Below are 11986 nucleotides of genomic sequence, written 5' to 3' on the forward strand. Positions count from 1 at the left end.
AACACCCCAGTGAAAGAAGATAGTATTAAGAGGCACCATGAGACAAATCACATCTTGCAAACACAGGACACAGTCCAGAGACAACTAACTTACAGTCCCATCAGAAGACTAACTCACTCGGCAGCGGCATCCAAAGGCACTGCAGCATGGTCTGGGCTAGTTAGGCAGTTTCCAGAAAGTCCAAGAAAAAGGAAACCCTTTAACGATGGCAAAATAATATGAGAGCTTAAACACAGTTACAGATAATGCATCTTCTCGTTTTTTAAAAAATGTATTTAATTCCTAAAAACATCTTTGTTTTTCCTAAATTAGCATTCATATAAAAACAGCCAGCTACCGTCTCATCATCTCCAGGTGGCCTGAGGATCCCAAGTGCCTCTTAGATGACAAGGATCAAGATGCACTGAGGACAAAGATGATTCGGAAACAAGAGGTAGGTGGTGGCGAATGCACTGCAGGGCCAGAGCTGACAGCATGGAGGCACAGGCCCAGGTCCAGAGGGTATCTGGGAGTATCCACAGGTTCCACCTTGGGTGATTCTGAAGATCAAACACATTCACTAACACGTAAGCTCCCCAAGGACAGGGACTCCCCCCATTTTATTTACTAACCTACTTCAAGCACCCAGAAGAGTCTCTGGCACACTGTCAGGCCTCAATAAATATTTGTGGAATGAGTCAAGTGAGAAAACAGGGAAGTGCATTTTATATGCTGTAAAGTGCCATCAAATGTATTAATATCAGTTCATCTTTCAGACTCATTAGAACTTCATTCCAAACTGGATTAAAAAGAAAAATACTCTCATGTTCAGACAGTGACCAAAAGCAAAATATTAATTTCCTAACAGATGTGTGGACAGCTGTTTTTGTTCAAGGAACAATGGAATGGGAGAAACTACTAATGAGAGTAGGTCACAGAGAAGGGGCCACAGAGAGAGTAAAATAAAGGCAGATGCCTAAGCGACCCAGCTGGGCAGGGAAAGATTAGGAACTCGGCAGATGGAGCAGAGAACTTCCTCTCACTCAGCACTCACCAGGAATGTAACTCAGGGCGCTCTGCTTTATTAAAAGTCTGCTTCCAGAGCCTGATCCCACACCCTGGGGCAATGAGGTCTCAGCTGCGGTCTCAGCTGTCTGGTCATTGGGGCAATAAGTGTTCAATAAGTATTTGTTAAATGGAAGAGAACTGGGGGGAGAGAGGGAATCAGAGTCTGAGCTAATGATCTTGCAGGGACACAGCCCTCAGGAAAATGAGGTTCAAGCTGCTGACAGGTGAGAAGATTTCACTACAAGGACCAGATTTTCTCAGGAGATGGACATGAACATCCATGGAAGGAGAAAAACCTCAACCTGAACTGAAACTTGAACCATCAATTCCTGGAAAGAAGGTTAAGAAGTGCTAGCACCAGTTGGGTGAGACGTGGCACCTCAACTAAAGCAGGCCTCTCCCTTATCCAGCGTCTGAAACGAGGGGAAAGAAAAGGGGTCAAAGCACCTCTCCACACCCAACACTCCTGACACCTGCAGCCGTTCAGGAAGTAACAGTGAGTACTTCCTCCCATGAGGTCTCCATCCACTGGTGGTCCCGGAAGGTCCCATGAGCCAAACAGGGGCATCCACACCAGGCGCCCTCACTGTCCCGGGGGCTCCTGGCGGTGCTGCGTCTTCTGGTGCCGATTGAGGATGGAGCGCTGGTTGAAGCTGCGGCCGCAGGCCGGGCAGCGGTATGGCTTCTCCCCAGTGTGGATCCTCTGGTGCCGGACCAGCCGCTCCCCCTTGCTGAAGCGCTTCCCACACGCCTGGCAGCCATAGGGCTTCTCACCGGTGTGGGTCCGCCGGTGCACCGCCAGGTTGGCGTTCCTGCTGAAGCGCTTGCCACACTCGCAGGTGTATGGCTTCTCGCCGGTGTGTGTCCGGCGGTGCACCTGTAGGTGCTGCCGACGGCTGAAGCTCCTCCAGCAGTCCGCGCACTGGAAGGGCTTCTCACCTGTGTGGCTGCGCTGGTGGACCGCGAGGTGGTGGCGCTGGCTGAAGGTCTTCCAGCACTCACTGCACACGTGCGGCCGCCGGCCCAGGTGCGTCCGCTGGTGCTTCAGCAGGTACTCGCGGAGAGCAAAGCCCTTGCCGCACTCCCCGCAGCTGTACGACTTCTCCTCCTCATGTGTCCGCTGGTGTCGGACCAGGTTGGAGCTCCGACTGAAGCCTTTCCCACACTCAGGGCACTGGAAAGGCTTCCAGAAGGAGCTGTGGGTCTGGAGGTCATCGGGCAGCGGGGCAACGCTGTGCTGGGGCGGGAGCAACCCGGGCACGTTTCCTAGCGAGCTCCCGGCCTCCTGCTCGCATGGTCTTCCCAACTCCGGGCCCTGGAGAGAGGCCTCCCCACACCGCTCTGCCCGCCCGCAAGCGAGCTGCCCCTTGGGGTCTGCCAGCTGGGTCTTTGCCTCTTTGTCCTTGCTCCCCAGGCCTACAGGACAAAGGAGATACAGACAGATGCTGAAGAGGCTCTCAGACTAGAAGGGAAACTTCTAGTCAGAACTTGGCTTCTAACGTGTCCCATTAACAACTACCAATGACCTTTGTGCCTTTCACTTGCTCTGACTTTAAAGCCAGACATTCCTTTACTTCTTTCCACCTGTTATGGACTGAATGTTTGGGTTCCCTCCAAAATTCACCGGCTGAAGCTCTCAGCCCCCTGGGGCTGCTGTTAGGAGGTGGGGCCTTTGGACCCTAATTAGGTGAGGGTCTGGGGGTGAAGCCCCCAGGATGGGATCATGTCCCAGAAGAGGAGAAGCCAGGGCTGGCTCTCTGTGCACTTGGGTCATGTGACCGGGAGCCCTCATGATGGATTAACAGCCTTATAAAAAAGGAGGAAGAGACATGAGATCTCTCTCTCCCTCCCTCTGCCACATGAGGACCTGGCAAGAAGGCAACTACCCGTGAACCAGGAAGAGAGGCCCTCGCCAGACAATAAATGTGCCAGCAACTGGATCCGGGACTTCCCAGCCTCCAGAACTGGGAGATATTAAGTGTCTGTTGTTAAAGCCACCCACTCGGAGGTATTTTGTGACAGCAGCCCAAGCTCAGACCATCTCCCTGCCTTCTCATGGAACCAACTGCTAAATTACAATGCCCTCCCTCTTAATTTCCTACTAAGTCACCCTGTGCTTTCCCTCAAAATCTGACTCAATGCCATCCTCTAAGGAACACACCTTGACTTCTCCCCCGCTGTGGGTCTCATCAGCACATGCATTCAATTAGCACTGTTTATTCCACACTTACTTACACATGACCTTGTTGCACATGCAACAAGAAGTCAAGATGTTCAGCTTCCCCAGGATCACAGACCTGTTTCAGCAATGTTTCCACATCCTCCCTCAGCTCACTGTCCCTGCTCACACTGTGCCTTCCACCTCACCCTGGTTTATTACCCTGGGTCTCTGCGAGCCTGGCACAGGGACTGACTCAGGGGAGATGCCTCATGACTGCTGATCGGCCAGTGAACGCAGCTGTCTGTACCGAGCCACCTCGACATCAGCACATTTATTAGGAATGAAATGCCCTTCCACAGATCCTTCCTTTGTTCCCTCTTTTACTCTCTCTAAATTGGTTACATAAGATCAAGAAGGGGAAGAGAAGAGAGCAGAGAGATACTAGGGAGCAAAGAAGCCAAGAAAAGAGGGAAATGACAAGTCACACTTAAACGGGAAAGTCCTTTCAGGCAAGGCCATTAAAAGAAAAAAGGAAAAAGGACACTTAATGCCTCCTGATTTGACAAAACACGGAGGAGACAGCCAGTATTTCTGATGTCTTACCTGGAGGTGAGACCCCGCAGTCCTGGGGTTCCACATACTCCCCAAAGCAGTCTATCTGGGCTGGAGTTACGTGCCTCCACTCCTCCTCAGGGAAAGCCAGGGCCATGTCTTTAAATGGGCCCAATCCCTGAAACAGCACAGGAGATGGCTAAGGATAAAGAAATAATCCCAAGGCAGGAGCAGCTGAAGAGCAGACACACAGGGAGCCACACTCCATGGGAGAACAGAGCGAGAAGATCACTTCTCCCCAAAGAAGAACACTTGTGGCAGGAGGAGAGAATCTAACTTAGTTGAAAAAAAAATGCTGATGTCTTTCTTCCTCTCCTCTAAATATCCTTGGAAAACAGAAGCAGGAAACAGCACAGGAACCAGGGTCCCAAACGGCTCCAAAATGGGACTGGAAGTGCCTCCCTCTCGACAGTTTAATGACAGAGAAGTGATGGACTTGTCTGAGGCACTGTATTGAGTCTCTGCTGCAGCCACTTTGCTGGTACCCAATAACCACAGCCTCCAATTTCCACTACTCAGTCACCTCCACTACATCCTCATATTGGAAGGAGATGGGGGCTGCTATTTATTCCCTCAGAGATAAGCAAACACTTGGCCAGGCCCCGTCTCCAGAACAGCGCCACATTAAAATGAATGTGCTGCTGCCATGCCACGGTAAAGAACACTTGTGGCAGGAGGAGAGAGTCTAAATTGGAAAAAAAAAATTGCTGATGTCTTTCTTCCTCTCCTCTAAATGTCCTTGGACAACAGAAGCAGGAAACAGCACAGGCACCAAACCTTGCCCAAATACTGCTTTAATGAGATCAAACTTGAATCACTTCTTTTTTTTCTGCCAAATGATAACTTTCCTTCTACAAGGAACTCTTCACTGTAAGACTTGATGTCCCTTTCAGAAAGCTGTCACACTGGAAACCCCCCACCTCCCTGGGAACACTGGGCATGCCATGGGAGAGACTCACACCGGGCCAGGACTGCCCACCTGTGCTCCAGGGACCCTCATCTGTGGCAGGCTGAGAAGTTTAACAAGGCCAAAACTCCTGGTGCAGCCTTTGGAGGGGCCACAGATACCATTTCACTTGGCACTACTGGGGACCCCCACCTCTGAGTCAGCAACACTCCTGCTGACTCGAGGGGGAGGAAGGGATCCACAGGAAGAGCAGCCACAGACAGAGCCATAAAAGCTATCCACAGAGGGCTACTGATCTCTTGGCCGCCCACCACAGCCTAGACCATGCCTGTGGGGTTTCCACCAATAACGGCTTCCTCCTCACAACTGGGCTTCCCTTGTGGCTGAGAGGTAAAGAATCTGCCTGCCAATGCAGGAGACGTGGGTTCGATCCCTGGGTTGGGAAGATCTCCTGGAGGAGGGTGTGGAAACCCACTCCAGTATTCAGTATTCTTATCTGAAAGATTCCATGGACAGAGGAGCCTGGTGAGGTACAGTTCACGGGACTGCAAGAGTCGGACATGACTAAGTGACTGAATAACACCATAATTACAAGACTAATACTGAGTTGACTGAGAAAAAATAAAAAAGAAATCAAAGAGTAATACAAATGAGTGAACTGAGCCTCATGTCTAGACCCTAAGGCAAAAGGCTCAATCCAAATTAATAACTGATGATAGTCAAGTGGAGAAAACGAAGCTGTCACATCCATCAGGACGAGAAAGGAAGAATCACTCAACTCTGCACAGTGCTCTGCTGTGCGGAGAACTCTTGAGGAAGGTGCGCCTCATTCAAAGCAACCTCGTGATCCCTGAAGAGCAGGCACAGCTCACCTGGGATCCAGCCGTCAGGAAGCTGGCTGCCACCTCCTGGTCTCTGGTGCTCACTGCAGGGAGGCCAGCACCAGCCTGAAGGACTGGCAGAGCTGAGCAGGAAAGGAAAACAGAAGGATTAGCGTTGTCCTGCAGCAGCTCAGCCACAGGCTCTGCTGCCTGACACACAGAACCCTGGGAACCAGAAGGAGACTCCAGACAGGCCAGGCATGGGTGTACCCCACTCTGTTCTCAGCTGGGAAGAAGGGCCCAACCCACTACACATGGCCCTTCAAAACGGTTCATGCTCCCAAGTCACGGGCTCACAATAATCCCCTTTGAGATTCTGCAACACAGTAAAGTCACCTGTTACTTTCAGGAATTTGGTTTATCCACCCACTTAAAAAAAAAAAAAATCCTTACATGTCAGCTACATATGCCCTGGAGCTCTCCATATTAAAAATGTGAGGGGAAGGAGAAGAAATTACAAGACAGCATGATCCCAGATAGCAGAAATTGAGAGACAGAGCTATAGGAAACAACTTCACTGCATCTGTTTCCTACTGAAATCAAGGAGGAAGTCAGGGAAACTCAAAACTGTGCCCACAGGTGCCCTGGTTTGTCAGCTGAGGGGTCGATAAAGGAAAGGGGTAAGCGGGGTACAAAGCAGTTTTCTGCGCCCTATCTTCTTACTGCTTGCATCTTACCCTGCTCCTGGAAGGCCTGCGTCCCCTCTCCAGGGTCCTGGCTGAGCTGCTCCTCAGCGCCTCGGTCAAGGCCTTGGACACCTTCCCCGTGGGGCATCCCCCACTCGGGCTTGACCTCCACAGGCCCCAGGTGGACACTTGGTTCCCAGGGGTCTCTGCAAAGTGCTGTCTCCTCCCGCTGTCCCTGTACGTGGCACGGAACCTAAGAAGAGTCCCCAACACCTGTTAGAACGAGGCCTGCGTAAGGCTGTCATGAAAGCCATTCCAGCTGCTGGGGGACAGACAAGCTGGCTCAGCTCTTCCCGAGCACAGCAGTGAAAAGGTGAAAAAGAAGCTAAACTGCCTTCATCAGGCTCTTGAGATCAGATAGTTATCTGTATCCATGCCATTTGACAAGAGTCCTTTCAGCTCGCCTCAATACTGACTAACAGTCCTCAGTTAAAGATGCTGAAAACAATAAATACAAGGCCTAGACTGTGCAGTGAATTAGTGAGGGAAAAAATTGTTCTACAAATAGCAAGGAAAACCAAAACCCACAAAAACAGGCCCTTCTTGGTCCACTTTTAAGCTCCTACTAAAGACAAAACAAAACAGCTCTCTTAGACAACACAAGACGTCAGGGTGACTGCTGTGGGGGAGGGGAGGATAAACTGAAAGAAGGTGGTTACCTGCAAGCGTAACAGTAACGTTCAGTCCTGCCCTTTCTTTCCTAGACAGCCAGCAGGAAACTGTACCAGAGAGGGACAGAGACATGACCAGAGTCCCAGGGAAGCCTCTGAGGTGCAAAGTCACTCATTATGTGATCACTTGAGCCAACGTCCCAGACATAGAAACGGCACTGCTACAGATAGCGCTCCTGAGAAAAACTGTTCACCAAGTAGAATTCCCTGCAAGCCTACATACATCTCCGCCCAAACAGGAAGGAGACCCCCGGCCTTTGAAATCCATCATAACTGCCTTCCATTTTTTTCATTTTTTGGCCATGCCACACAGCATGTGGGATCTTAGTTTCCTAACCAGGGACTGAATCCAGTGCCCCCTGCATTAGAAGCCAGTCTTAACCACTGGACCACTTAACCACTGGGAGGTCCACCACTGCCTTCTTGGACCCAAGGCTCACAAAAGAAATATGGCCAAGTCCCTGCCCTGATGACCAGAAAAGACGCTACCGGCCCTTCCACTGGCCCTGCGTCTTCCCTGGAAATGGCTTTCCTTGCTGAAAACTCCTCTACCCTCCAAAAAGTACTTCTAGTGGCCCGGAAGCAGAGAAAGGAGACTCTGCATGCATGTCACCCACTCCCACTGCTCCATCAAACCTCTCGATTCTTTACCGCTTCCCTTCCACATCAACAAAGCAAGACCCAGAGCCCCCTTCTCACCCACCGCCTTGGCTTCCAGGGCTCTCTGCGTGAAGTCTTCCACCATGGCCACTAGGGCCTTGCCGCTCTCAGGGCCATGCTCCCAAATCCAGGCGTAGAACTCCCGTGGCAGGATGGTCAGGAACTGCTCCAGCACTAGCAGCTCCAGGATCTGCTCCTTGGTATGCAGCTCGGGCCGCAGCCACTGGCGACAGAGCTCCTGGAGCTCCCTGAGGGCTTCCTGGGGCCCAGCTGCCTCCTGGTAGCGGAACTGCCGAAACCGCAGGCGAAAAGTCTCCGGGCTGGGGTCCTCCCTTGTCCTGCCCCAAGGCAGCTCTTTCTCTAGTTTTACCACAGGGCCACCCATTTGCTGCTGAGGCTCTTCTGCCATCCCTGGACGCTCTATAAGCATCTTCACACCCCCTTCCAGAAGATTGAAGGTCTGTAGGGAAGACCAGACAGACAACAGGACAGCATAAATAAGACTCCAGGAAGCTCGGGGCATCCCAGCTCTGCCTCTACATCAATAAACATTCCACTGGAAAACAGGATAACGAGACATTTTCAAAAGACTAGACATATATCCTGAGTCATGTCAATTCAACTCAGTATTTGCTAACCACTTATGTGTGAAGGGTAAATAGAAAACATACACGACTCAGCTTATACCCACAAATAGCTTAGAATTTCATGAAGAGGATAATACTATAATCATTAAATGGAGATGTATTATAACTAGGTCAGTCATCAGGGCCCACTCTTCCAAAATCAAAAAATATATACATTAAACATGTATCTATGACTGGCCCACAGAAGCTAGAAACACAAGAGGGAACAAGACAAAGAGCTTGCCCTTTGAAACTCACAAACTGGTGCAGCAAATGGAAAAAAAAAGTCAACAAATATATTTAAATTATAAATGAGAATTAGTTCTAAAAAGGAAATAAGGAGGGTGTTAATGGGGACAATCAACTTGGAGAAGGCTTTTCTAAAGAAATGACACTTAAGATGAGACCAACAAATGAATGAGAATGAGCCAGTCATTCAAAGAACTTTCCAGGCAAAAGCCTGGGGGCTAGACATTACAGGCAGTCTGCAAACAAACCAAAGTGCAATGTGGCTTCAGTAGAGTGAGAGAGGGACAGAACACAGGGGAAGGAGAAAAACAGATTATCCAGGGCCTGGGCATGCAGTAAGAATTATGGACTTCACTCTCATTCCTTATTTTAGTGGGGAGATATATGTTCTTCAAAGGTCACTCTGCCTGCAAAAGTGTCAGCAGAGTACAGATATGAAGGGTCAAGAAGGAAAGCTACACTTACCGTAGTCCAAGCAGGAGAGAGAGACTTAGATCAGGGAGGTGGCAAAGAAGCAGACAGTTAAGGCATTTTGCAGGTAAAACCAATAGCCTTGTTGGTGGCTAGACTGTGACAGATTGCTCAGCCTAAAGAAAACAACAGAATGATATACATACCATTACTATAATTGATCAAAAGAATTCCAACTTACGCTTTACCATTTAGAAAGTATGTGAGCACACACTCTCATTTAATACGGACAACCATCCTAGTGAGTGTACTGAAGAAACTGAATATGTAAGAGGTTGGATGATTGAGGTCAGCCTACCAAAACACAAAAGTGTATATAAGAAACATGGGAAGCCAAAAAAAAAGGAAAGTTTACACAAGTTCAAGTACTCATGAGAAAGAAGAGACCTGTAGACTTGGGGTAGGGGAAAGGGGGGAGAACCGCCTTACATGTAGCAGAGAATAAGCGAATGGCAGTAGGCATTAATATTATCCAAGCATCTGCTTAATAGTCTATTGAGTGTTTGTGTATCTATCCTTCTCAAATGTATTTACATTTTCACTCTATTTGTTTTCTCTGCTGCATCAATTGAGATTTCTCTTTCCTGACTTTCTAGCTACTGAATTTGTTCACCCCATGATTGCATTTACCGCATTATAGTGCGAATGCTTATACGTGTGTCTCCATCTACAAGATTCCCTTTGGTAAGGAAATGTCCTCATCCTGGGGAATTCCCTGGCGGTCCAGCGGTTAGGACTCTGAGCTTCCACTGTAGGAGGCACGGGTTCTATCCGTACCTGGGAACTAAGATGCCGTATTGACCGGCCGGGGGGGGGGGGGGGGCGGGGGGGAAGCCCTCACTCACTCATCTTTTGCTTCTAGCACTTGACAAATAGAAGGCGCCACTTTTTTATTCTTTCAATGAGCTTCTCGTTCTAAAATGACCACTTTTCACTCTTGAGAGGGTTCTGCTTCGGCTCAAGATATCCGGGTTCTGGAGACCTCCCCCGTTAAGCCAACCGTGGCCGGGCGCGACCAACCTCGCTCCTACCTGAGCCGAGCGCCGTGCGGCGCCCCCGGGATCCCGACCCGCAAGGCCTCGGTGCTGCGGGAGGCAGCTCCGGGGAGACGCGCCGCCCTCAGCGTCAGCCTCGCCGCCACCGCCAACGCCCGCAGCAGCCCCACAGCACGGAACCCGGGCCCCAGCCACCTCGGCCCCGCCACTCAAACTCGCCTGCCCTCACAGCCCCACACCTGAGGCAGGCTCGCCCCAGCCCGCGGCGAGCCGGAAGTGGGCGACGGACGCGGTCAGACAGGTACGCTAAGGGAGGGCCCCTTCCGTTTCCTCTCTAGGACTCTTGGAGGCCGGTGCGTCTCGTTGATTCCCCCTTCCCTGGGGACCGTTCGGGAGCGCGCGCCGGACCACCAGAGGCTCCACCCACCTGCCTGCGTTCAGGCTCACCGACGCGGGGCCCTTAGCGCCTGCGTGGCTTTGCATCTGCGCTCCATTATGGGAAGGACGCTTCTCCAGACACACCGCGAGATAAAGCGCCTCCCTCATGGCACTTTAGACTAGAGCCCAGTCGGTCAACACATGTTTACTGCATCCTCCGGTGCTTTGTGCGGGGCTTAGGGTCAGAAGGTGACGGAGGGAAGCACCCGGGCATTGTGGGTACGCATAAGAGGCTTCTACCCTGGGGCTAGTCAGGGAAGGTTTCCTGGAGGAGCCGGCACCTGAGCTCAGATTTGCTTCAGTTCAGTTCATTTCACTTCAGTCGCTCAGTCGTGTCCAACTCTGCGACCCCATAAACAGCAGCACGCCAGGCCTCCCTATCCATCACCAACTCCCGGAGTTTACCCAGACTCATGTCCACTGAGTCGGTGATGCCATCCAACCATCTCATCCTCTGTCGTCCCCTTCTCCTCCTGCCCTCAATCTTTCCCAGCATCAGGGTCTTTTCCAATGAGTCAGCTCTTCGCATCAGGCGGCCAAAGTATTGGAGTTTCAGCTTCTACATCAGTCCTTCCAGTGAACACAAAGGACTGATCTCCTTTAGGATAGATTGGCTGGATCTCCTTGCAGTCCAAGGGACTCTCAAGAGTCTTCTCCAACACCACAGTTCAAAAGCATCAATTCTTCAGCTCTCAGCTTTCTTTATAGTCCAACTCTCACATCCATACATGACTACTGGAAAAACCATAGCCTTGACTAGACAGACCTTAGTCGGCAAAGTAATGTCTCTGCTTTTTAATATGCTGTCTAGGTTGGTCATAACTTTCCTTCCAAGGAATAAGCTTTTTTAAATTTCATGGCTGCAATCACCATCTGCAGTGATTTTGGAGCCCAAAAAAATAAAATCAGCCACTGTTTCCACTGTTTCCCCATCTATTTGCTATGAAGTAATGGGACCAGATGCCATGATCTTAGTTTTCTGAATGTTGAGCTTTAAGCCAAACTTTCACTCTCCTTTCACTTTCACCAAGAGGCTCTTTAGCTCTTCTTCACTTTCTGCCATAAGGGTGGTGTCATCTGCATATCTGAGGTTATTGACATTTCTCCCGGCAATCTTGATTCCAGCTTGTGCTTCTTCCAGCCCAGCGTTTCTCATGATGTACTCTGCATATAAGTTAAATAAGCATGATGACAATATACAGCCTTGACGTACTCCTTTTCCTATTTGGAATCAGTCTGTTGTTCCATGTCCAGTACTAACTGTTGCTTCCTGACCTGCACACAAGTTTCTGAGATTTCCTGGGTGGACCCAAAAGTGAGGTCAGGTGACCCCAACACAAGGAGCATGATGAGGAACCCAGCGAGTGGTGGGTGTTGGTGGCTTCCCCAAACCCTCACAACCACTACAGCAGGTGGCTGAGCTAAGTACTTAGAGTGATGGGTGACCTGGAGGCAATGAGAAGCCAGTGAAAGTGTTAGTTGCTCAGTCCTGTTGGACTTTTTGTGATCCCATGGACTGTAGCCCTCCAGGCTCCTCTGTCCATGGAGTTCTCCAGGCAAGAATACTGGAATGTGTTGCCAT

General features: G+C 50.4%; 2 protein-coding genes across 5 annotated transcripts in view; both read right to left on the bottom strand.

Annotated features, from left to right (window-relative positions):
* LOC138429538 (cytochrome P450 3A24) overlaps nt 1–622 on the bottom strand; it is a 100675-nt gene extending 100053 nt beyond the window's left edge. Inside the window, exon 1 of one of the 2 annotated variants that reach the window (XM_069571181.1) lies at nt 118–622. The gene's annotated coding sequence lies outside the window, so the exon portion shown is untranslated. The remainder of the gene's footprint in view (nt 1–117) is intronic. The other variant, XM_069571180.1, reaches the window with a different exon arrangement.
* Nucleotides 253–10401, bottom strand: ZSCAN25 (zinc finger and SCAN domain containing 25). Of its 3 annotated transcripts, none has more exons than XM_069571176.1 (7): nt 10206–10401; nt 8966–9087; nt 7669–8085; nt 6286–6487; nt 5600–5691; nt 3812–3938; nt 253–2463 (listed from the first exon to the last, which is right to left on the bottom strand). In XM_069571176.1, exons 3-7 carry the CDS (start codon nt 8053–8055, stop codon nt 1631–1633), a joined length of 1641 nt encoding a protein of 546 aa, XP_069427277.1. In that variant the 5' UTR covers nt 8056–8085; nt 8966–9087; nt 10206–10401; the 3' UTR covers nt 253–1630. The 3 variants fall into 3 exon arrangements, with proteins under 3 accessions (XP_069427277.1, XP_069427276.1, XP_069427278.1); XM_069571175.1 differs by having other exon boundaries at nt 10003–10399; XM_069571177.1 differs by having other exon boundaries at nt 7665–8085; nt 10003–10248.
* Nucleotides 10402–11986: the final 1585 nt, after the last annotated feature.

This window comes from Ovis canadensis, chromosome 24 (genome assembly GCF_042477335.2).
Source record: "Ovis canadensis isolate MfBH-ARS-UI-01 breed Bighorn chromosome 24, ARS-UI_OviCan_v2, whole genome shotgun sequence".
NCBI lineage: Eukaryota > Metazoa > Chordata > Mammalia > Artiodactyla > Bovidae > Ovis > Ovis canadensis.